The 26,921-nt window shown below is 41.8% G+C and overlaps 1 protein-coding gene across 2 annotated transcripts in view; it reads left to right on the top strand.

Moving 5' to 3' along the window:
* The window catches only part of LRFN2 (leucine rich repeat and fibronectin type III domain containing 2), a 337,027-nt gene that overhangs the window by 155,028 nt on the left and 155,078 nt on the right, over window positions 1-26,921 (top strand). For both annotated transcript variants that reach the window (XM_059717085.1, XM_006264224.3), the window contains exon 3: window positions 22,226-23,618. In XM_059717085.1, the coding sequence (XP_059573068.1) occupies window positions 22,246-23,618 (1,373 nt within the window). In that variant the 5' untranslated portion in view covers window positions 22,226-22,245. The remainder of the gene's footprint in view (window positions 1-22,225; window positions 23,619-26,921) is intronic.

The raw sequence follows: 26,921 nt of genomic DNA, 5'->3' as shown, positions 1-26,921 counted from the left end.
GAAAGTAGCAGGGATTGATGCTCATGCAGAAGTATAAACCAGGATACTTAGCTGGAGATAGACTGAGTCAGAAAAAGGTTGAAATGTGTTGTAGACTGCATTACTAGGAACTAGAAAGCAAAAAGCACGTGGGGAAATGAAGAATGATAAAGCATGCTGAAAGACAATACAGCAGCCTTGTATTAGGAATGCAGCATGAAAATCCTTGGGTAATGGAGCTTGTTGTTTGCAATATAAATTTAAATGCAGTGTACAGGAGCAGATCACTCCTCTCCTATATGACTGTCATTCTCTGAGTAGTTGGTGGGTTGGAAGCCCAAAAAACAGTAGAATTTATATTCAAAATATTTAGGGTTTATAAGCTTTATTTTATCACATTTTCTCTTCCTCTTAATTTTAAGAGAGCTTTATTCCCTCTTCCCCACCCCCCCCCCGAAGTAGTGCCAATAAAAGGGGCTATATGTACAGCCCTTGTAAACAAAGCCCATGGGTAAGTTACAGTGTAGGGGATTATGACCCAGAAATGCAGCCTTCACCTAACTCACTCCCTGTTACTGTGCTTCCAGTCTCACTTGGTGGCCCTGCCCTCTCTCCTGGGGAAGGGTTTTTACGGACCATTCAGCCTCAGTCTTTGTTAAAGGATGCTTCTTAATGCCAGTTACAATCTTGATATCTCGAAGCATTCAAAAAACATGGCCCCAGTCCCACAAAATCATGGGATTGGCTGAAGTACCATGCCATTAGAGGTGCACCGATACATCAGTCCCATATCAGATCGGCACCGATATCAGAAAAATTGACAGCATCGCTCATTGTCTTTTTTTGGTTCATGGGGCCAGTAAATGTTCTGTGCACGTGTGCAGCTGCAGCACATTATGCAGGTGGCCAGGAGCACAGCCTGGTAGTGTGGAGAGCAACCAGGTCTGGCTGGTAAGTCTGTTGTGGGGGAAAGGGTGATGGGAATGAAGGGGTGTGGAGGGACAGGTTGAGGGCCCCTGGTGAAGGAGGGAGTGGGGCAGGGGCAGTTACTTCCCAGCCACGATGAACAGGAGCACAAGACACAGCCATGAGTCATCTGTGCGGCACGGGGAGGGGGTTTGGCTTCCACCACTGCATGCGCCCCAGGAGGGCATGGGGGTGGGTGTGTGCCCTGGATCTGTGCACAGAGCAGGGAGGGCTGCTGCAGTGGGCTGAGAGTCCAGGGCTGAGCTCTTCCCAGTGAGGGGCTAGGCCAGGCTGCGTGCAGGGCAGGCAGTGGCGGCACTGAGAGCAGGCATTGGGGGGACTAGAGCCACCCCAAAATTCACTGTAGCTCCCAGCTCCACCACCTGCCCTGGCCCCAACCTGCAGCAGCAGCCCGCACTCGCCCCACTTGCAGATCAGGGCACACTCTCCCCCCCCCTTCCCCTCCCCCCCGGGCCCTCTTAGGGTACATGCAGCAGTAGGAGCTGCTCCCCCCCCCCCCCGTGGTCCATGGCTCCATCCTGTGCCCCATCCCAGCTCAACATGGGGGCCTCAATCTGCCCCCCCCCGCACACCCCTTCCCCCACAACAGACTTACCAGCTGGATGCCACTTTCCACACTTGAGGTCTGCATCATATTGGAATCGGATTGGTATTGGCTGATATGGCTTGTTAAAAATGGCCATCAGTATCAGCCCCAAAAATCTCTATCAGTGCACCCCTACATGCTATATATACTAAACTATTTTATTTGACATCTGAACCATTAAAGCACACTCCAGAAACATTTTCAAGGTTTTCTTTGCAATCATTAGTGCTAGAACATTTCTTTTTAAATGAGACCTGAGATTCTCAGATTGTCACATGGATCCAGGAGTTGGGGCTTTCAGAAAAATCACCAACATGCAAAAGCTTGAAATTTCACCATCAAAGACACTGGCTTTAGCATAGTGATACAGATATCTAAGACAGAAGATAGACTGAGAATTAGCAATTCATTTACCTAAGCCCTGCAATATCCATCAGAGGGCTGTACTTTTGGCTTACTGCAAATCTTGGATTGGTTTTCTATTAGTGACCTCACAGGGAAAAATCTCCATAATCCATCTCCTCTCTGATCTCCCTGCCTATATAATGATGATACATTGCCCATATACTCTTACATTAAAAAAATAAGAAAGTATTTTACAAATAATTAAGTAACAGAGATGAGTAAATCAATTTATCTCCATTATACAAAGGAGGCAATGAGAGAAGGTAAACCCTGTCCCAGGTTGCATGTCAAGGCAGTGAAGTCAGATCTACACTGCAAACTGCAGCGTGGTGTTATGAGGACCCTGTCACACATTCATTTGCAACAGTTGCAAATCATTGGGATGTAGTATAGTTAGGATGTGTTAAGGAGAAAGCCATCACATAAGAGGGCACTTAACACATGCTAAACTGCTTGAGTCTGTAGCTGCTTGAGTTTTAGCTGCACTTAGTAAGTGTTAAGTTGAATTTGTGACATCACCTTTAGAGGCACTGCGCTAACTTTTACCCAGCTAGCTGAGGTACCAGAAGCAATCTAAAGGTGAGATTACACATTACGCTTAGACCATACGAAGGGCACTTAAAACACAAGCATCCATATGTTAAAGCTCATTAACTTGTACTAGGTGCCGTTGAAGCATCTCAAAGTTACGCCATTCAGGTGAAGGTTAACTCCGGGCTATGCTGCATATCTCGTATTAGGGTAACTTCAGTCTGAGTCATGCGGAATAAATGAGCAATTTGCATTACTCTGGCATCCCAGGATTCATCACTCCCAGTGCTCCCCCCTCACCCTCATTTCTCCCCCAAACAGAAGTAGAGCCCAGGTGTCCTGGCTTCTATCCATGCCCCTGTTCATCAGCTGTCTAGTGGCACGTCAGACCTGTGTATGCAAGAACTGCTATTAAACCTTAACATGTAACTGCTCACAACACATTCTGACTTTAACACTGCTTAACTTTTCACAGATTTAGCATGTCTAAGTATAACACATAACTTTACTTTACTGTGGCAATTTGGAACTCAATGCAAGCTAATCTCCTTTTGTTTCTTGCTTAGAGTTACCCATTGCCTTGCTCCCTTCTTTCTGCACAAGCTTTTTTGAATTGCCTCCACAGAGGTTGCCTAGGAATCTAACAATGTTGTGGATTCCAGTGTGAGGATCCAGTACCTAAAAGTGAAGCGCTGCAGCACCTATTTTGCAGGCACCTAAATACTCTATTTGATCTAGACCTTGTTCTTTTTCACAGGTCCCTAGGACACCCTGGGAACATCTACTACTAAATAGCAGTAGCCTATTCTACTGTACATTAAAGAAGCACATAAAAAACATGCTAATATGCTAATGAGCTGTATGTAAGGCCATTTACCTGGATGACAACATGCAGTGATGTTTCTTAGCTTGGTCCAAAGGGTAGGGCATTGTGCTGGGAGTCAGAAGAATGAGTTGCTTTCCATAACTCTGCCACTGACTTGTTAAATAAGCCAAGCCAACTCACATTAGTGACCTGTGCCTCTCTTTCCGCATCTCTAAAAATGGGATGAGTTTTTTCTGATTTGCAAATTACATTGAGATCTACTGCTGAATGGCACTATATACTATATCTACTTGCATCCCACATGCACCTTTGCCCCCCATATTCAGCTCTCTGAAATTGGGATGCATGTCTTAAGCATAAAAGTCATTTTTTCTTCACTGGAATAGAAGCAGGAAAGAAAATAAGCAAGCAGATACCATGCTAAAATGGCTGCCAAGATGGCTGCCACTTTCACCTGGAGCAACAAGAAGCAGGGATGAAGTCTGCTGTTAAACCTTTCACAACTGCTGGTGTGGTAGTAGCTTCTGGCAGAAAACTCATTAAGCTAGCTGAGGATGAGTAAGCTGCTGCATGCAGTCTATAGTATGTTGATGAGGTTTGTGATGTAGAAGCAACACTATTATTTACATTAACTTATATAAAGAACTAGTTAGCTTAAAAAATAGAAGTCTTACTAACTGCACTTATAACAGCCTGAGGCTTAATCTTGTTGCTTTCCTGCCACACCAGGAAATTCCTGCTGCCTTCCCCAGACTGTCTCCTAGGAAGCCTCACTTTCTGAGTACTCTATGTTTCCATGAGGACTTTGTCATACAGTTAGTCATGACTCTGGAAAAATCTTTTATTTTTTTTACATTCTGCCTTCTAAAAACAAGGTGCATGTCTTATTTGGAGGCATGTGGTATGCAAGAAAATACAGTAAGAGAGGCAGAATTTCATCTCCCTTGCCTATGCCAGGTTGCATCAATATGTAAAGTGCAGCAGTGTAAACAAATAAGAGATTATTTAGATATTGGAAGTAACTGGATGGTAGGTCTTCTACAAGTCCTAGAGTATTAGTGGTATTATTAGGCTACTGAATATTATGCAGAAAATGAAACTGACTGTAAAACATGAAGTGAAACCAACAAGTCTAGCTTCATCATTAAAGGTAATCAGGGCAAAATGATGTGTGAATGATGATAAGGTTACTTTAGTTAAAGCTTTTCAGACTGAATAAAGGATTAAAAATAGAGATGTGGTCCATTGGAGGAATACAGAGCTGAATGCCAGGAGATTTATCTTTTATTCTCAGCTGTTCCACTGAATATTTGTGTGGCTTGAGCAAGGGATTATCCTTTTTTTAGATGTGTCCAATAGTTTGGGGTATCTTGATTATCCGGTGCCTATCATGAAGTATATTGGATCTTCTATCTTTAGTTTGGACATTAAAAAACAAGGTTGACTACTTTTGATAAAATGGCTCATAAACTCCCTGTGCCTTAATCTCCTCTTTCAGAATATGGAATGGGCTTCCAAGGGAGGTGGTGCTCTCCCCTACCCTGGAGGTCTTTAAGAGAAGACTGGATAGGCATCTGGATGGGGTCATCTGATCCCTGCACTCTTTCCTGCCCAGGGCAGGGGGTCAGATTGGATCTGATGATGTCCCTTCCAACCCTAGCATCTATGAATGTATGAATGACTGCTCATCATTCTAAAGTACTTTGAGGCCTATGGGTATAAAGTGCTATAGAAAGATAAAGTGTTATTTATTAGTAATACAAGTAAGAAAACTCTTTTAAAAGTGCAATTTTTTTTCTAGATAACATCTCTTAAAATATGTATTTACATATCAGCAAAAGAATAAAATACATTATATTTCATGCAAAAGAACAAATACCACCAATGGGAAAGTATTCAGGGCTTGTCTCTAGTAGTTAGTCATAGGTTAACCAAAAATAGTAAACACAGACAAAGGAAAGGTCCCCAATTTTGAGAGTCCATTCCCCTTCTCTTAAGCTGTGGAAAATAGTGCAATGAGCCATTGGCGTGAATTAGAGCAAGCCTATGATAAAGGATCACCTGAGGAGTTGCTGTTACTTCTCAGAGCAGCAGGAAATAAGGACTCAAGTGATGAGAGCAGGCATTAAATTGCCAATAAAGGAAGAGCAAGGGATAGTGGATGAGCAATCAGATGTCACACCATGGGGGACATTTCTGAAGGGGCCATTGATTGGACTCCTATGCTATTTCTTTATCTGGATAAGTAAGGGCCACAGCAGTGGCTCTTCTACTGTGCTGATGAAGCAAAGTCTGCAGCAGCTGCAAAGAACCACAACAAATAAATAAATGACACAGACAACTACCTTATTCTCTTGATTCCTGGTTGTCCTTTTCCCCCTCACAAAGAACCAGTAAGCAGAGCAATATGATATTAGTGTACAGAGCAGGTATGCACTCTTAAAGACTACATGGATTGCCTCTAAGCATGCTCTGCAGCATCATCTGCTCTGCCAACACCATGCTAGAGCAGATCACTGTCTGGTACCCTTGAAGGCTCTGTGAGTTCAAGAAAGAGCAGCAGTGGTTGGGAGGCCTAGATTGCCATGGCTCTGCCATTCTGATGAATCTCCCTGGCCTACCCTCCACTTCATCAGATATGTAAAAGCTTAGTAGGTCTAAGACCCCTGTCTAAAATCAAGGCTTCCAAAGCTCTTGCTCCACTGCAGGGAGGACAGAGATGGGAAACCTCAAATCCCCAGCTCTAGGGCTGTCCATGTGGCAGGTCAACACTAGTGTCACAAAGTCAAGAGGCAGTCTATGAGCTGGCAGGAAAGTGTTGAGTTTGCCTGGAGCCCTGCCTCAGTGGGATGTTGTAAGGGTGATAACAATTCAAGGCTTTTATCTGTAATGTTGACCTACATTTGAGGGGAAAAACAGTTTTTTTCTGAAAATCAAACCTGAAAATGTGAGGTCAGTGTGTTTGCATGGTCAATTTATAATCATAACAATATGGTTTCATTAAAAAGGGCTCTCCAAAGAGCTAAAACTTGAAACTGATATGCAATAGTGCATGTGAAGTAATAAAAGAGGCAAAGATGCATGCTGTGGGCATCAGATTAGCACAACAGGCAGGGTCTAAGCAGTGAGGATAACAACACTGTGTTTTACAAATCCAGGCTTCTTTGCAAAGCTTAAGTAAATAGGCCTTGTTCAGGAATTCTCTGTTTTGGTTTAGAAAGAGAAACAAAAATGAAGACTGATGTGGTCAGTTCCTTGACCTCATTGGCAGCTTCTTATAGTTTATGGATCTAATATGAATCCCAATATGCATATGTCATGGGGTTTTGTAATTATATCTCTATTTAGTGAAGTGTGGATCTACATTTTCATAAGCAGATCTTTCTTTGCTGTATTTCTCCATAAATCCATGGGGAATTTTCATTGAATTTAACTGCAAACACACAAATTTCTCTCACTAGACAACTGACCACTTCTTTACACCCAGATGTCAGCTGATTAGAGCCTTTTGCCTTCCATTCACTGAAGGTAAAACCATGCAAGGATGGTCATTTTCACATTTTCAGAACTGTAGAAAAAGTTGTTCTGCTTTAAATAGAAGCCAAGCTATAACATGCCCATTGCCTCTAGAGATAGGTTTTCCCTGTGAGTGTTAGCATATTTTCAGTTAAATACCTTATTTTTATGAAAAATAACTTAGGAGGTTATTGTGAATTTATGTCAAGTGCAGTGAATCGTTCTGGCAAACAAAAACAAAAAAAGGAAAAAATATGAAACCAATAAAAACATTTCATTTGGACATTTTGATTTTTCATCTTGAAATAATGTTTAATCAGAAATCTATCTACGTTTTATACAGAACTGATAAGATTAAAAAATGCACTCACACATGCTACTGGAACTGAAATGTGTAATTACTGGTTGCCAGGTTGTACAAAGTGTTTCTCTCTTTTGGGAAAAAATTTAATTGAGAAAAAATGAAAAAAAATGTGCTGCAGTTGCTTGAAACTATTTTTTTAATTTTTCTTTCCTACAGTTTTTAGTTTTGGATAGCAAGCTGAAAAAAGAATTATCCACACCAGCTCTCATTCCATCTTGCTAGTTATGTTTCATCCCCATGCCTAGCAGCATGTTTAGCAAAACCAACTTGATCAGACCTATATGGGCAAAGTGTCCTTCTGTCATTTTGAGGGGAAAATAGTTTAGGGTATATATTTTTTAAATACCTGAGATCATTAATCTCTGGGAGAAGCATCTGATAGACAAAATATGAGGTGTTTAGTCACTCTGGAGGGGTAAATTAACTCAACTACTATAAAACAATATATGTTCAAGGCTAAACCATACAGCTGCAGGAGAGAAATCAGTGCAGCTACTTTTAGCTTTGAAAGTTCTTCAAGTAAATATCTTTCTAAAGCAAAGTTTTCCATCTTTTGCAGCATTAGAGACAGAGGCAAATTGCTGAATGGAATTTTAAGCTAGCATTTCTTTTTTTATGTCTTCTGAGTACGTTCAGAGTCAAAGCCTTTCAGTTCAAGTTCTTAAGCTGCATCACTGCAAAGAAGACAGGGTTAGAAGATTAATTGTGGCAGGGCACTAGCACATTATAGTTAAGGTGGAAGCTATGTTAGAGTTTTATAGCTGATTTTTCTAAATGTTCTAAAATCCACATACACACTCTAGTTGCCATGAAACTTGCTGTGCTTCATCAGTTTTAAAGGTGGAATCTAAATTTGGGGTTGTGCATCTGTGCTGGGCACATGGAATTAAATTCTTGGTAAACGGCATAGCACACGATATAGAGACAGGAATGAGGAGCTGAGACCAAGCCTGTTTGGTGCCTGGTGCTAGCCCACGGGGCTTAAAGCTTGTGTGAAAAGCAGAGGATCAAGATGTTCACTGCAGGGAAAAGGCACACAAGTGCTGAAACCCCAGGATGGAGAATGAAAATACCCATGGAAATGGATAAAAAAAATTAGGGCCAGCACATACCTTAGATATAGGATGTAATTTCAGGCATAGTGAATCTAACTTGAAGTCCCTTCCCACCCTTTTCCCCGCATAATTAGCTTTTTGTTTCTGTTTCAGATGTCTAAGCCTACATTAACTTAAACCAGTATATTAATAAGAATTTTAGTTGTTAATTGTTAACAACTCTTCACTTTCTGGAGAGGTATGAAGCATCACAGGCCAAGCATAACTGCATAGAACAGGTTTTTGGGTAGTTAGTATATTTTAAAGGGAATATGAGATTTTGCACCTGTAAAAGACTGCAGGCTACAGTGTATCAATTTAAACTTCCACTCATTCTCACTATAGAAATACAAAAATGTACAAATAAAGAAATCCCTTAGATTCACAGAGGTTTGCTGCTATTTAGGGATCAGACTTTCAAGGCCATCTAAGAGATTTAGCTCTGCAGTATGCATTAAACTTAATATATATTTCATCCCTGGATTTTTCCAATTAGTTAAAATCATGTTTTATGGAGAGGATTTAATTTCAGTGAAATGTTTATGGAAACTAGGTAAAGATTTGATGGAACCTTGCCTGAGCCACTCAGGCCAAGTACAGACATTACACTTTTACTGGTATAAGTGATCAGAAACTGGTCTATACCCATAACAGGAAAGAAGTTCAGCATACAAAACTGGTTTCTACACATAGCAGAACAGAAATTCAGTACACACAGACTGGGTTCAAAATGGTGGAACCCGATCTAAGATTTGTCCCCTACACCAAAGGCTGAATGTCTATTCTGTTCACTACCAATCTAGACTATGCCACTTACAGAAAACCACATAATGCAGATTGATTCTGTCTCAGGCTTTTTGCATGTTTGTACTTAGCCTTAGGATGTCCCTCTGGCTCCTTGACAGCCTGCATCCCAGGACTCAAAAATACCAAGAATTTCATGAGCCTCAGCTGTGGTCAGCTGGCCATGTAGACTGTCTTGCAGCCAGGGCTCCATTCTCTTTAGCAGTGTATTTAGAAATATATGGTGCTTATCCTTCATGATAATAATAAAAGAAACCTTGAAGTCCTCTCTGAAATAGAATTATCTGCACTGTCATACAAAGTCTCATCGTATATACACTAATTTTCATATAACCACTCTTTCATCTGTGCTCTTAGTCCATCATTCTCAACCACATACATAGACTCATTGCTCATATATATGCTCATTGTTTATAACAGAATATTTAATTCAGCAAGATCCTCACACATCACAGTGAAGAACATCTTGAAAGAAGGAATATTTATATCATGTGTTTCTACAAGTTTTCTGGAATTGTTATATATCTATAGAAACAATGTATTGTTTTGTCATATATTTGTGTGTGTGTGTGTGTATGTATGTATGTATAACTACACGTATATACATATGAATGACGAAACAACACTTTGTAACTTTGTGTGTGTGTGTATGAAAATTCCAGAAGACTTCTACAAACAATTAAAACTGTTTCTATATATATGGGTTTTAGTTGTTTCTAGAAGTCAACTAAAACAACTAAATAACACACACGCATACATTCTCATAGATCTATGTGAGACCACAGCTACATATTTATTTGAAAGTCTAGTATCTTTTTCTCTGCTTGCTTCATAAAGTCCTTGTACACATGATCTAAGATCATATCTGGCCTTTGGCCAGGGAACCAAAGCATTCTGGCAGCCTCCTCCCTGCCCTTGTGCAGCTACAAAGGGGAACACAGACACAGCAGTTAGAATATTAAGTGGAATGGATAACTCACAATGGATAACTATATATATATATATATATATATATATATAGTTATCCAAAGAGTTTTAATTGTTTAATTGTTTATTGGTTGTTATATACTTGTTATATATATATTAGTTATAGTTATTAAATATATATATAATCAATGTATTGTTTTGTCATATATATATATAAATCATTTGCCAGCATGTATTGTTTTGAGATAGATAGATAGATAGATAGATAGATAGATAGATAGATAGATAGATAGATAGATAGATAGATAGATCATTTGCCAGTGACATGACAATATATGACTGAAGTGCAGTGCTGGTTTCTGATTTAACCAATCTATATATGGTTTCACTATAAGTTGGTATTACTACTGTACTTCAAGTATTATGCCCTCTAATCATTCATAGATGAAGTATCTGAAGTCCGTATTGGGATTAAGCAATTTGAAATGTGAAGAGGTGGCTAACTGGAAAGGGATAACTGTACCTAAATATTAGCAAATGAAATTGTTCATTTAGGGTGTGTGGAATGTGCCGTTCTACATGCAGAAAATGTGAGAATGCCTCAATAGACTAGGAGACAACAGAAGGCTGAAACCATTTGCCTGTATTAAAACTGTGAGACTCTTCTGCCACAGCCTATCAGTGCTACATTCCTATATTTCAGTAGAAAAGCAGCTATGAGGCCATAGTTTCCCCGACTGAATCCTTGAAGTGAATGCAAATTTGCTGTGTTTAAAAAAAAATGTATGTTCACTAAGTTTATTATGTAGTGCTTGAAGACTGTTCGGCTACAATTGAATTACACCTGACCCATCCCTATAGCTGACCAGCTGCAATGACAATGTGTGCTTCATAAAATGTATTGCGCTGGTTGTGATGATGGTGAGCGAAATGAGGTGAATGTAGTGTATACAGAACATAGTGGTTATGGATAGAGGGAGATGTAGGGTACTATGTAAGTTCCAGTGTTATGCAAGCAAGCTTACAACGTCCTGCCAAGTCCTGCCAAGACTAGTCGTACTTTGTACGTTACGTGTGCCTAAACTGTTGTTGTGGTTTTTGAGATATATACAAATCAGCTTCCTCAGCTTCGAACATTCTTGAACTTTGATCAATTTGTTCCCTCTTTGTGCTGAATCAAAGTAGAATCCCTACACTAAATACCACCTTTCTACCTACTCCAGATTTTTTATGCACCTGGTTCTGGCTCTGAAGTTAGTAGACTGGGTCCCACCTCCAGTGTACTTTTTTGAGGGCTTTGATGAAAACAACCATCACAGAAACACTCTTACATTTGAAACCACAGCTAACTTAATTCTGCATACATGGTCGTCACTAAACACTGCCTAGACAGATCTCTGTTTCCACACATTCTAGTCCCTAAGCACATGCTCAGGAGAACCCCAGCTGTCTTCTGCTATGCCCATACTAGCTAAAAGATTTCACCATGGGACAATCACAGGCAGATGGAAACAAGGAAACACAATTCAAATGAAACAAATGACATAAATGAACCCCATGATAATGTTGAGGGCTGTAAAATTTTTATTGTCAGAAGTTTGCTGTGGCTGTATTATTCGCAAGCGAGTTGTGTAAGTGGCTATAAAAACTTTATAGCCCTCTGCACAGGCCACTATGTAGTTAGTTAATATTACTTGTTTCTCTTTGATTCAGTTTTCAGGGGGTTTCCCCACCCTTTCGATTTTTTATTTGTTTGAAATGCCCCAGTTACTATGATAACAACATCAATCACATTGTCATAGGCAAGGCTTAGTAGTGTCTGACACAGTGTCATGGGTAGATATTTTTCCATGATTTGCAGATTATACAGCAATTGGAAAAAAATGAGTAGTTCCTATAATTAAAACTATTATTTATTTTCTATTAAACTAGCACTTTGGGGTTCCAAAAAAGATGAAAGTTGCTTTGTGCTAGGTACTGTACACATATACATAATAATAAATGGTCTCTGCTGTGAAGACTGTACAGCCTAATAGGCAAGACAAAAAGGTAGATTGAGAAGAAATATTCTTCTCCCAATTTTACAGATGTGAAAATGATAACAGGCCTGATTTTGTAAACACTTCTGCCTAAATGTGCACATGCAGAAGAATGAGCAGTCCCTTTGAAGTTCATGAAACTATTCACAAGCTTAAAGTAAAGCAAGTACTTATGTATTTGCAGTATTAATGCCTAAGTACCTATTGTCATAAATAAAGTCTATGACTGTTCTGAGAACTGAGTGATTCAGGTCAGTGTTTATAAATGAGACTTCCTTTTGTACATATACATATTCTTGTCCATATAGCTATATGCATCCAAAATACATTCATATATTTATTATTCTGCTATTATACTGTATTGTATTTGAATAAACCTTGACAATAAGCTTAGAAAAACACATACAAACCTTTATTTTCCCAAGTTTGGGTTTTTTTGTTGGAAGTGTAGTTCATTAGATTCAAAGATTCATAGATTTTTAAGGTGATATGGGACCAGCATGCTCATCTAGTCAGACCACATTCAGGGCACCATCCAAGGAAACATATGCTTCAATTTTTCCATCAAGCATATACCGTTTCTTTGAGTTATAGCATCTGTTTTAGAAAGACATCCAATTTTAATTTAGAGACTACAAGGAGACTAAGAATCCATCATGTCCTTAAATCTGTTGTTCCAAGAGATAATTTCATTTGTGGATAAAAATGTGTATCTTATTTTTTGACTGAATGTGTTTAGTTTCTGTATCCAACCATTGGATCATCTTGTGCCTTTGTCTGCAAGATAAAATAGCTGCCTACTCTCAGAAATCTCTTTCTCACATGAGGACTTGCAGAACTTGTTCAAAACACCTGTTAACCTTCTTTTGGATAAAAATAATTGATTCACCTTCTTTAATCTTTCATTGTAAAGCAGGTTTTCCAGACCATATGTCATTCTTCTAACTCTTTCTGAACCCTTTTCCATTTTTCAATTTTCCATTTGAAGTGTGCACTTCTTCAGAGCAAGACACACTGTTCCAATAATGGTGTCACTAATACCTTATACATAAAGGCAGTAACACCTCCCTTCTGCTACTTGATATTCTATTTCTTATACATCCAAAGAATTTATTTATTCCCTAAGCTACATCACACTAGGACTCAATGTTGATACCTATTAGAATCTCCAAAGTCCTAATCAGAGCTGTTGCTTCCTATATCACAGCATTATTTTGCATGCTTAGATGGTTCAAGGTGTACACTATCCCAGAAGCAGGTCTCAAGAGACATCATGCATGACTTAGACACAAAACCTGTGAAAGCTCTGGAGCTGGAGAACCACTGGGCAGAGTGATTCCTGTTATACACTTCTACATTGTGCAGCACTTAGTTCCCTTAATACACATATCTGATGAGCTTAGCTGCCCCTGTCCAATACTGAAGAAAGATGGAACCACAGCCACATATTTGTTTGAAAGTCTGGTATCTTTTTCACTGCTTGCCTCATGAAGTCCTTGTACTTAAAATCTAAGATTGTATCTGACTTTTGGCCAGGGTACCAAAGTCTCCTGGCAGCCTCCTCCCTGCCCTCGTGTACCCACAAAGGGGAACACATACCCAGTAGTTGGAATATTAAGTGGAATGGATAACTCACAATGGATAACTTTTTTGCCCTGTTTTTCTTTTTTCTTTCCACAAAGTGAGTCAGATCAAGAATTTCTTTAAATTTTCCTTTATTTGAAGTCATTTGCAACAGAAGCTTTCTTTTTCTTCTATGTAGTTAAAATTGCATAGTATAAACTGCTTGAGTCTCTTCCCTGTTTTGTCTGAGGCAAGGAAAACACTTCTGAGAGTGCTGGGGAAGTGCACAAAGTGACACCATCCCCTCCCCTTTGACACAGTCCAGGTCATTCTGCACCAGAGAGAGTTTCACCAGAGAGCCATGACTTATGGCTCCAGAGTCCCTTGATCCATGTCTGCTCAGGTCAGACTTTCAGAAAGACTCAGCATTGACCTTACTCTGCTCCCTTTTCAGTCATATGGCAGTGATTCTCAACCAGGGTGACATGGCACCCTGGGTGCCTTGAGATCCTTTCAATGGTACCACAGTGAGCCACACAAAGCTAGTATTGTTAGGTGTATAAACATGACTTACAAGATAAATCCAGAGATTTCAAATAGAAATCCATAGTATTAAAAACATTATGACCTGCTGTGGTCTTTCTGAGTTCTTTGCAACAGAAAAAAAATATTCTATTATTTTTCCATAGTCAAAAAGCAAAAGAAAATTAACATGTAGCATTTTCTGAGAGTGCCTTGAGCCTAAAAAGGTTGAGAACCACTGTCATAGGGAGTTTCAGAGGGGGCTAAATGAAGCCAATTTGGAGCCCTTTTGAAAAATCTCATCTCCACAGCAAAAGGCCTAACTTTGAGGAGAGGGCATCCTCACTTTTTTTTTTTTCTGCTCCCATTGCTAGCAAATCTGCAGAGATGTAGACACAATCTCACTGTGAGAATCCCTAAATGCTGTGTCCCAGAGTGCAGTAGCAAGTAACAGAATAGGAATTATTCTTCATTCATCTCTCCTTTTACATGCATTAAGTTAGCCATACCTTATTTGTATGACAGTTACCTTGTAACTGGTGCCACTGTATGCAAAGGTTATTGGAATTTATATGCACAGCTCCATGACTATAGAATTAAAAAATGCCTGGGAGAGATTCCTAAAATGAGATGCCAAATCTCAAGAGTTGTATCTTTATGAGGAAAATCTGAATACAAAACACCAAGGTTTATGACTCTTGCTCATATTAATTCATACCAATCTGTGTTATAAGAGTACTACAGGATTATTTTTCATCTTGTACTGAAACAGGAACCTTGCCAGATTTACAGACTTGTAGTGAGAGTGCCACTTCAGCTGGCTGATAGATATATATTAAATGGAAATAAGGCTAGGGAGGTAGCACAAAGCTCCCATCAGCACTCTTAGAACTGTTTGTTTTTGGATACGAGTGATGCTGTAGGTCACAGGAGACTTGGGGACTGCATAGTTAGATGAGCAACCTGGTTTGGATTTGCTGAAAGCTTGAACTGAGCCCATTTAGAAATTAAAATCACAACAACTCATGATGAACATACTTGTCATGTTATCTCTGCTCTGAAACCAGGAAGTTTTGAGGACTTCATTGGTCAGCCTAGACCCAGAGCCCAGGGGTTAACACTGCCCCTACCACTCAGCCCCCACTGCTGAATTCAGTGAAGAGAAGAAGGGCAGGGAAAGGCAGACAGCAGCACTATGTACCCCATGGTCTCTAGAGCCACATGAAAGCAGGGGCTCCATCCAGACCACACCATGCTCAGCTGATGTGCTCATAGCTCACTGCTCGTTGGAAGTCCAGAAGAAGCCTGCACTGGATGTGTCTACATGTGCATTTATGCCAGCTTAAATTTACTGTGCAGTAAATTACAGTGCAGTAACTGGGAATAGGCTGGCATGTACATGTGCAGGCATTAAAGCACCTTAACATTGTGTATGGATTGACTTGAGATTAAAGTTAGTCCAAAGTCAGTCCACAAACACAGTGTTACTGCACCGTAAGGTGTTTACATGTGCATTACTGCTCAGTAATTTATCAGGCGTAAATTTGTTACCTGCGTGATGGACGTATCAAATTTACACTCAAGTCGGTGTAAGTTGCCATATTTACTGTGCGGTACAGGCATGCATGTGTAGATGTGTGCCCATACTGCACAGTAATTTCAGTGACTACACAGTAAATGTGCATATGTAGACATGCCCACTGACCAGGCAGTGAACTCAGAGCTCACTGTGCACATGTGGCACAGCCAAAGTTGTGGGGACGGACCCTCCTTGCCACATTCATGGATCAACTACTGTGGCAGAATAGGATTGGCCAAGAAGCACATACCTGCTGGAAGTAAAATAGCAATGTCAGCAAGTTCTTCTGTCTTCTAACCTAGTGATTATGGCACTTTCCCAAGGAGTGATAGACCTGGGTTTTAGGGCCCTCCTCACCAACAGAGGATTTGAGCTTGCATCTCTTGCTTCCCAGCAAAGAACTGTAGCCACCAAGCCAGGGACTAGGCAATGCCCAGGGCTCTCTCTGTCCCTCCTTTTGAAGCTGACCCACTGGGAAGCCAGGAGGGGAAGAGAAGATGTGTAGGGCCAGGAAGAGGAAGAGAAGAACAAATTAGAGGGAAGATGGCTTTGCAAGATGAGTGCTGGCCTGGAAAAGATGGACTCCTTGGTTCTGGCTGTTTTTCTATAAGTGTTTCTGCACCTTCCATTTAATATTCCTCAGATAAAATAGACAAGATTCAGTGGGATAGCTTCTCTTTAATGGGGAACAGGGCCAGGGCTGGAATCCAAGACTACTCTCCCCCAAGGCAGTGTTCCTTCTGGCCACTTTCCTTCTGTCTGGCTCCCCTCCCCACTTTATATATAGATGAAAGCTTAAAGTCAGAGGGAGAGGTTTGACTGTTTCACCAATCCCCAAGGTGCAGCAGGGTCTAACCATTCAGGTCTCCAAACCTTGCAAACTTGTGTACAGGCATGAGCAGTCTATGCTGCATTGGAGAGCACACAACTGAACAAATGTTGATACACTGGGCTCCAGCACAAAGGTTCACCACAAAGAACCAAGCCTGCTGCTATTATTCAAGACAAGTAGCTCATTATACTTACAGAAGCAGTTCTCCAGAAGTCTAAGACGGTTTCCAAGGCACTAAAGAAATGGGCCTTAATGAGAAGCATCACAGAGAAATCCAAGGTACAAGCCTCAAAAGCCTGAAATACCAGTGCTAGTAACATATCGCAGTGATAAGAATTTCTGCTGCAGATAACTAAAATTTACATTAGTACTTCCAAATAAATGATATGATCAGAATGACAGGTTCCATGATACTCCCATCCTGCTAAAGATGCTATTAATCCTTTTGCTGGTAAAAGTAGTTAGTGCTCAGGCTCCCCTGCCTCCTCCCTCTTTTCCCTCCCCTCCCTCCCCCCACATGCACATACACACACAGAGCAGATGAGCCTTTCAAATTTACCACAGATGGTTTCCCCATCAGGGTTTACTTTGCCATTTAGACGCTCCTGTTTCACAGCCTCCTCTCTCTGTTTCAGTGCCTATTTTCCGTAATTAACTTCTGTTCCTTCCTCCATTTTTACAAATTCTTTTCACTCTGATGCTTAGCATCTACTGTCTCCCCAAAGCACTATGATATTTAACAGCATCCAGAAAAAATGTGGTTGGAGAATTGGGACATTTAAAGGAGATGCTGCAATCCTAAGTGTGCATTCAAATGTTTGAATAGGTATATTTGAAGGGTGGGAATGTACAGGAAGGGAGAATTATAGAAGAGCTTATTATTAATTAATTCTATCCCATTCTCCCCATTTTTAATGTGCTTTCTGTTTCAGCTGGTAGGGTAATATGCAAAATTAAGACTCTAGAACACTGCTAATTAAAATTCAAAAAGCCCATTTTCTGTTAGTAAATGGCCAATTGCATGTGAAGAATATTTACAGAGCTTTCCTAACAGTGCTGTAGATTTGCCTCGAGAACATAGTTGCTAATCCCAAAACAATTTTGTAGTCAACTCCATATTTAAAATATATGATAAGTTTAAGCTAATCTGGTTGCAGCTTCTTAAAATATCTTGCTCTCATATTTATTTGCAGTGTTCAGTGAACACAGATGCTTCCATCCTTTCCCCCTTGTAACATAATAAGAATCTTATGTAATTGTCATCCTGTCAACGTTCATGAGCGATCCTGTCATAAAAGGCCTACTGTATACAGTTTAGTAGTCATAATATTTTATATTTCTATAGATCATTTCTTTTTCCCCCTCAGTTGCTTTACATATTTATATATATAAATATATATATATATATGAGAATCATTTTACTCACTCTTGAAATCAGACATCTCTGGGGTGGAACAGAGCAGCTGCTTTTTGTGCATGTGAACACCTTTCTGCAGTTTATGGCAGAAGAATCTGTAACCAATTGATGGTGTGGGGACAGTTGAAAGAGGTTGTTAGGTACCACCATGATGAGTATTATATAAAATCTAATTAGACAGTTGATAGGCAGAAAGGACTGTTCCAAATTAATACTTTGGCAAAGACACCCTGTGCTTTCCTGGACCCAAGTGACCAGGGTTTCAATCATCTTATGTCAATATTGAAAGCAGTCCCAACTGCCGTAGCATCCTACTTCATAGGACCTTAATGAGAGCCAAAGCAGAACTAGTTTATGAATGCAAGGCTGGAAAAGCACTCTCAGGACACATCCAGATGAGCGCACACATGTGGTATGCAGCACTGCAGATGGGTCATGCAGGCATTCCTTGCACTGCAAATTTGCAGGGGGTGGAGTTGACACTGAGAAATCCCAGTGTAAAAAAAAACCCCATGCCTAAAAAATGTGGGGCAATGCACGTGGCAGCAGCACACACCACCCAAAACCAGAGCCTGGCCAGGCAGAACTACTCTCCAGCTGCCAGCCAGGCTCCTTGCTATAGGGGTCCATAACTGCAGCCCCCAGAGAACCCTAAGATCCCAGGTAAGGCTACTGGGGACAGCCCAGGTACTGGCCGCAGCCTCTCCTACCCAATCCAGGGCAACATGCAGCACACCAGAGCATGCACGCGTGCACGGGGGATTCCTGGGGACAAGGAACAGCAGCTCACATTGTGATGCTGCTGTTTGTTCCCAGAGAAACACATTCCTGCTCATGAGGATGCTCCCACAAAAGTAATAGATTTTTTAATTCCAGTTTGAGAAGATTAGGAACCAACTTGCATATTTTCTATCATAAATTACCTGGACAAGTGTCTTTTCAACATTGGGATGAAATGGAAAAAATAGGGTCTTTTCTTTTCTTTTCTTCTCTTTCTAAAACCTGTTTCTTGTGTACTGAAAACTGAATGGCATTACAGTGTTAATTATTGGAACTGCTATATAATATCATAATATATAATACATCAGCATGAGTGCAGCAGTAACATCTCTCCAAGCCATTTTAGACACAGATGATTATTTATCACCTACAATATGCATGGCCAGAATAACCCTAAGTAAATGTTATGGTATAAAACATTCCTGCCTTGGTTGAGGCTTAGTTTACTACTACTTCCAGTGCAGATAATGAAATAGGTGGGTTATCATTACTCAGTATAAAAGATAATGAGCTGCATGGGTCAGTATAATGACTACAAATTAGGGGTGTGCAAAGCAGGCCATATTCAATTTGGATTCAGCCCAGATTGGGGACAGTGATTTGATTTGTTGTTTCAGATCACTGTCCCCAATTCAATTCAGCTGAATCCAAATCTGAAGATTCGGTGCTGATTCAAAAAATCAGCAATTCGGACATAGACACAGCTTTAACTGTTTTTTCTACATACCTCAAGGTACCAGCTTGTGAACTTGTGAATGCTGCAATACTGGGGCGCATGGAGCGTCCCACAGGGGCATGGGGGAGTCCCCCTGCATGCTCAACGGCAAACTCAGAAGTGGACTCGAAGTAGTTCCACTCCACTTCTGGTTCCACTGGGGAGCGCGGGGGGGGGGCTCCCCCCCCCCGGCTTGGCAGTCAGCTACAGGGAGACCCCAGGTGCCCCTCCCTGCAGACACAGGAGGCACCAGTTGCTAAGCCACGGTGGTGTGGGGGGGTTGGGGAGGGGGCCCAGCCCACTCCCCGGAGGACCCGAAAGTGGACAGGAAGTGCTTCTGGTCCACTTTCGGGTGTGCTGCCAAGTGTGCTGGGGAGCCCCCTGTGCTTCTGTGAGATTCTCCATCTGCCCCAGCATCAAAGCATTGATGAGCCACCTGGTACCTTGATGTATGTAGAAAAAACATTTAAAGCTGTGTTTATGTCCGAATTGCTGAATCTTTCTGAATCTCTCTGAATCAATTCAGAGGGTTCCAATTCAATTCAGAGAGATTAAAGGGTCTCCTGATTCAATTTGGATTCAAAGATTCAGCCTCCAAATCGAGCTGAATCTCCACCAAATGGAATCAGGGATCGAAGCTTTGCACAACCCTACTGCAAATGCTTACCAAAAACACCCTTCTGAGAGATCGCATTAAATGCAATGATTGCACCTTAGAAATGTAGCATTGGAAAGGGAATCAGTAAAGTTTGGTCATGTCTTGTTTATTCTACAATTTTTGTTTCTCAAAGGGCATTACCAAAGGACACTGAAAGTGCAAGCCATGTGTATGACTGAGAAAGTATAACAGGTATCCTCAGGATCACAAATGACTACGCAGGGTAGTGGTGATGCAGGTCAAATGAAGGTGAAGTCATTAGTGATTGGCCCAGCCATGAGCAAGAGGTAGACCATCCTTGGAATAAACCCTAGGAAATGTCATGCCAGAGAGACACCTCTTAGAGATACAATTCCATCCTAGCTTGCCATTCTCAGAGGAAGACCTGGTATCTCTTCTTTCTTATCTGATTGGGGTGAGTGGCCAAGATCTGAAGAAATCAGGTATGAAACCTATGCACTCAGACACAATGTCAACGAGCCTATGCTGGCAGATGCAGGTGGTGTTCTGACTTTCCTATGCAGATGTGTAGTTGAGGTCACAGTCTAGCCTTCTGAGTCAATCTATAAGGGTGGTTTGTTTTTTTCTTTGAATTAGTCCTCATGAACCCAAATGGGAAAATATGGTTGCAGGTAAGATTTGAGAAAAAAGATGGTGTTGATGATACAGGGACATATGGAAAGATGACAGAGATGACAGGTTATGGAAAGAAGAATATTCTTCCATAAGCAAACTGAAGGGCTAGAACGTAGGATGGCTCTAGCAGGATGAGAAGAGAGCAGGGGTCAGAAGGGGAGGGAATGGGTACTTAGGTCTGTGAAGCAAACCAGAAAAACTCCATGGAGAATTTCAGAACAGAAATCAAATTTCCAGTTGCTGTATAATTTGATACCCCACTAATATATGATATTTCAAGGAACAAAGGCCCCAAAGATCTGATTTTGATCAATATATTAATATTTAGCCTAGTTAAACACCAACACTCAAACTGCTTCCTCTCTCAACAAGTCCTACATGTCAAGAGGACTCTAAGTATAGAGTTTTTTCTTATATATGGAAGAGGTATTCAGCTTCCATTTCCTTCCTCGGGTGTCCTGTCCTGTGGGCCTAGGATGGGGGTGGGTACCTGCTAGCTGAGACACTGACAATAGGCAAGTAAAGGATGAGACACATCACCCGCCTTGTAGGCCCAGTGGACAATACTATGAAAAGTAAGACATTGCTAGAAGGACTGCAGTGCAGGGGACTGAAGGTACTAAAAAGTTTGTCACCAAAGCCAGCACAGACCTCCCATGAATCCTTGTAGATTTGCCGTAGGTGGAGAGAAGCAATGCTGGTTTCCCCACGTGAGTAACATTCTGATAGGATGGGATGGAGAGAAACTCCATGCAAAGATTAAACTTCCTCCCTGTGAGCTGCCCATGGTGGGCTTTGCCATGGGCAGGCTGACTTGACTTCCCAACAGATTATCTGGAAAATTACTTGGTAATTACCATATGATTGAAGAGTAAACATGTGGCTATTTTTATCCTTTAAATCAGCACTTTTGACCCCAAGTTTAATTCCACATTATTATGCGGGAATTTGTAATTATTATGAGGCAGCTTAAACCCTCACAGAAAGAGGCCCTACTGCAACCTAATTCCTACTGATTGTAAGTAAGAGTATTATCCGGTGACAAGATTTGTCCTTATCCCACAGCTGAACATTTGGTCATAAGCCTGTTAAGTTACCATGTAACTGAAGAGCTGCTAGTTATCAACACTGAACAACAGGCATAAACCAGTATGAATGGCCATCTGGCCTAATGATTCTTATTGCTATTGAATTTGAAACCAAAACTCTAAATCTGGAAAAATAAAGCAAAATAAAAACAAATTTATTATGGGAGAGTTGGGGGGGGGGGGGAACAGGAGTCGAAGGAAGATTTTGATGCTACTTTCAAGGAGCCGCATTTTAACACCCCATGCTGCAAAGGGTGGAAAACTCAGCAATGACTTTGGGAGGTTACAATGAGCTATTTCTTTGGAGACAGATATTACCTAAAATCGTGACTGGAAAATCTGCTGACTGTATTACTGACTCTTTTCATTTCTTGCAGGCACCGCTGTGGGATTTACCATGGAAAAATTGCTCTGCGGCATCCTGGTGTTTGGAATGGCTGTCGTGGTCAATGCTTGTCCCAAATATTGCGTTTGTCAGAACCTGTCTGAGTCACTGGGGACTCTTTGTCCCTCCAAAGGCCTCCTATTTGTACCACTAGACATAGACCGGAGGACTGTTGAACTTCGACTTGGGGGCAACTTCATTATTAACATCAGTCGACTGGACTTTGCCAATATGTCTGGTCTTGTTGACCTCACTTTGTCCAGGAATACCATCAGTTACATACAGCCCTATGCCTTTGCTGACTTAGAGAGCCTACGATCTTTGCACCTAGACAGCAATAGACTGCCCAGTATTGGAGAGGATATTTTGAGAGGTTTAATTAACCTTCAGCACTTGATTTTAAACAACAATCAACTGAGCCGCATCTCAGATGAAGCTTTTGAGGATTTTTTGCTTACACTGGAGGACTTGGACCTTTCCTACAATAACCTCCGAAGCATCCCTTGGGAATCTATAAGAAAGATGGTAAACCTGCACCAGCTTAGTTTGGACCATAACCTGATAGATTATATTACAGAAGGGACGTTTGCAGATCTTCAGAAATTGGCCAGACTGGATCTAACCTCCAACAGACTTCAGAAACTTCCCCCTGATCCCATATTTGCCAGGTCCCAAGTAATTCCATTAGCAGCAACTCCATTTTCTCCACCTCTGTCTCTCAGCTTTGGGGGCAATCCGCTGCATTGTAATTGCGAGCTGCTGTGGTTAAGGAGGCTAGACAGAGATGATGATATGGAAACTTGTGCTTCTCCTCCCGGTCTAAAGGGAAGATACTTCTGGTATGTAAGGGAAGAGGAATTTATTTGTGAGCCACCTCTTATTACCCAGCATACTCACAAGCTGCTGGTTTTAGAAGGGCAGACAGCCACGTTAAAGTGTAAAGCCATTGGGGACCCAAACCCAGTCATTCACTGGGTGGCTCCAGATGACCGACTCATTGGGAATTCCTCAAGGACGGCTGTCTATGACAATGGCACCTTGGATATCCTTATTACCACATCCAAGGATTATGGAACTTTCACATGCATTGCAGCCAACGCTGCTGGAGAGTCGACTGCCACCATCGAGCTCTCAATTGTTCAGCTCCCCCACCTTAGCAACGGTACTGGCCGAGCAGCCCCACCCAAATCCAGGCTTTCTGACATCACCAGCTCCAGCAAGTCAAATCGAGGAGAGACTAAAGTTCCACCAGAAAGGACTGTTTTGGTGTCAGATGTGACAACTACCTCAGCTTTGGTTAAGTGGACGGTGAGCAAGTCAGCCCCAAGGGTTAAAATGTATCAGCTGCAATATAACTGCTCTGATGATGAAGTTCTAATCTACAGGTAAATGTGACTGCTAGTTTGTCCTTTGAATATTGGGGTGATGGGTGATGGCGGCCTGGGTTATACCATCTTTCACTTATGGGTATTGGGTTGATCCAAACTAAGCTGGTAGTAACAAAAAAGCCTTAATATTTAATGAGTTTATGTTACATCTACCTGCCTGTCCCTCAATCTGTCTCATGATTTATACAGTACTAACCAGTTTAATACTTATGCTATGTAACTGGACATTTTTTACTGGATAGATATGTTAGAAAAATCACCATGGCATGTATTGATCTTGCTGGTAGACTTGGCAAATGGAGGCAGGAGATAAAATTACCCTTCCTCTCTCTATCCCTATTCAGAATCAAAACACGTTGGTATAGGAGGAAAGCATGAAGGGAGAAGTTTGTGCTTTATGCCTATAACCTGTGATCTACCCACTCCATAGTTTAAGGAAAGATTGCAAAATCCATTGATGTTACTCTGGCACCTTTCATCCACATTAATGGCATGATTCACTTCTCACTTGCACCAGTTAAAACCGTTCTTGACATCCTTAGAGATTTTTCTGATTTACAACAGAGTAAGTGAAAGAAGACACAGGACCTGATTAAACACTGTGCTAGTCCAGATGTACACCAGTTTTGAAGTTCAGTAGTGTTCCAGCAGTTAACCCAGGGCTCTGCAAAGCTCATGAAAAGGAAACATTCTGCAAGTGCAGTGGTAAAAGTAGCAAGAAATTCCTTACCAAACTAGGAAAAATTGTAGATTGCTGCTTTTTCCTTTTGCCTAGAAAGAATGATTGCTGCAATGTGTTTATGCTAATGATGAAAACTAGTGAACCTTAGAAAACACTGCTTCCTAAGGAAAAGACATAAGGAAAAACTTCTTTACAACTTGAGTGTCCAGGGTCCAGAATAGCCTCCCCCAGAAGTGGTACAATCACCTACTTTGGATATCTTCAAAAACACCTGCTGGGGTCATCTTGACCCCAGCAGTCTTTCCTGATCAAGTGAAGAGGGGCTGGACCTGATGATCTTGAGCAGCCCCTTCCAGCCCCTACCATGTATGAATCTACGAATCCTGGCTTCTAACTACAAAAGACAGTGATATTGAGCACAGAACTAAAGTTTATCTTCAGGGTAACTCATGGAAGACAAAATCATAGGGCAAAACAGAGCCACATGTACTAACTTCTTTCAAATGGCATCTGACAAGTAGGTTGTTGTCTTTGAAATGTCATGACTAAGTCAGTTTGTCCCTAAGTGACCTATCTTCTGGCTGATTTCAGACAGCATAGATTGCCATCTCTATCTTCAGACTGTATAAATCTTTAACTTAATACATTCTCAATGGTTCTACAAGTCTGTGGTCCTGTAGCAAACAAAAATATGGTCCAACTGGGAATATATTACACTGTGATTATGGATCCTGCCTTATCAAAATAGAGACAATGCACACTTTGTTCATGGTGTGCACGTGTGTATTTGATCCTATATGAAGTGCTGGTATGCCTCATTGCTTAAAGATGCCAGGAGGATTGGGAGTCTGATGTAAGTCACAAGAGCTGATCCTGGACTATTTGTGTTTGGTACTTTGCTTCCAGGTTGAATCCTTCCCTGCCTGCTGATAGGTAACGTAAGACCTGCCTGATATTTCTTCACTCAATGCATGATCACTTTTTTTAACATTTCAAGGAGGTGAATGCCAGTATTTACAGAAACTGAATTCAAAATTTACACATGCTACTGCTAGAGTCAGAACTGCTTGTATGTTCAGCTAACTGGGGAACAGAAAAGTTAACATATGATTTATCTGGCTCTTCACAACAAAGACTATAAATGGACATTACCAAATGAAGCAGATCATGGGGTGTGTCTCAGTACAGCTGATCTGCTTCACTGGACGAAACAGACATTTCCCATTGACCTGTATGTCAGCCACCTGCCACTCCTGGGAGTGACTGGGGCCTAATGATGTGGGACAATGCTCAGGGCAGACCTCTGCAAACAGGGGAACCCCAGGTTTTTTTGCTTGCAAAGATGCACCACAAGTTGCAATCCCTGGGCACGCCTCTGCCAGCAGGATAACTTGGGGTTTCCCTGGTTGCCGAGTGTCCACTGAGTCAGGGCACAGCAGCGTGATACATGCTTGGGGAATGCCCTGCCAGAGGATTCTCAGGACATGCCTTTGCAACTGAGGGAATCTGGACAGGTGCTCTTGGGGCTCCAGGGTCCCAGTCCTATATACCCTAGGGACATCTGTTCCCAGCCTGAGAGATGCATGGCAACATTTAAATTCTGACAAAAATCCATAGAACAGTGATTCTTAATCAGGGGCCCATGGCCTTTTGGGGTGCATGGAGATACTTTCAAGGGTGACACAGGGTACCATGCAAAGCTAGCACTGCTAGGGCCAAGTCCAGACAAGCATGGTCATTTGTTTCCCTGGAGACAAGCAGCAGCAGCACATCTTGCGCTGCTGCTACTTGTCCCCAGGAAATGCCTATGCCACATGTGCTCTGGCACACGGCAGGTTACCCCAGGTAGGGCAGGGGAGACTGGAGCCAGTGACTGTGTTGGCTCCAGCATCCTTACCAGAGGGCCTTAGGGAGCTGCAGCTGTGGGGCTGCTGCAGCTGGGAGCCTGGCCCAGTGGACCAGGGACCAGGCTTCAATTTTGAGTGGCACATTCTGGTGCCCTGTGGCACCCTGCCTTTTTTTGCTGTGGGTTTTTTTTGGCTCCCAGGATCTCCCAAGGTAAACAAAGCCAACTCTGTGCTTCAAGGCAGCAGTGCAAGGCATGCCTGCATGTGTGGTGTGATGCCACAGACAGGTCTGTGGTGCCACATACCACATGCCCATGCTCGTTTGGACGCAGCCTAGATGTGCGTACACAAGGCACAAGATAAACCCAGAGATTTAAAAAGGAATTCAGGATGGCAAAACCATTCTGCCCTGATGTGGTCTTTCTGGAGTTCTTGGCAAGAAGAAATGCTCTATTGTTTTTCTGTAGTCAAAATGTGAGTGAAAACTAAGAGCTGGTATTTTCCAATGGGTGCCTCGAGTCTGTCAAGGTTGAGAACCACTGTGCTAGAGTTGAAACTGCTTACATCAGGGGTGGGCAAAATATGGCCTGCATGAGGCTGCCTGTGCTTGCTCCAGACCGCCCCATGTGGGCTATTAGTGCCTGCAGCAGGGAACGCTGGCCATGGGGCAGGCGAGGGGCCATTTTTCCCCATGCTCAGCACCAGCTTCTTCCCTGCTGGCGAACAGGGGGTTGGGGCTGTGCGCTGCCCCCCGCCTGTACCGTAGGGTTG

This window comes from Alligator mississippiensis, chromosome 1, assembly GCF_030867095.1.
Source record: "Alligator mississippiensis isolate rAllMis1 chromosome 1, rAllMis1, whole genome shotgun sequence".
Classification (NCBI taxonomy): domain Eukaryota; kingdom Metazoa; phylum Chordata; order Crocodylia; family Alligatoridae; genus Alligator; species Alligator mississippiensis.
The sequence above is the reverse complement of the archived record's forward strand: the minus strand, read 5'-3'. Positions and strand labels throughout refer to the sequence as shown.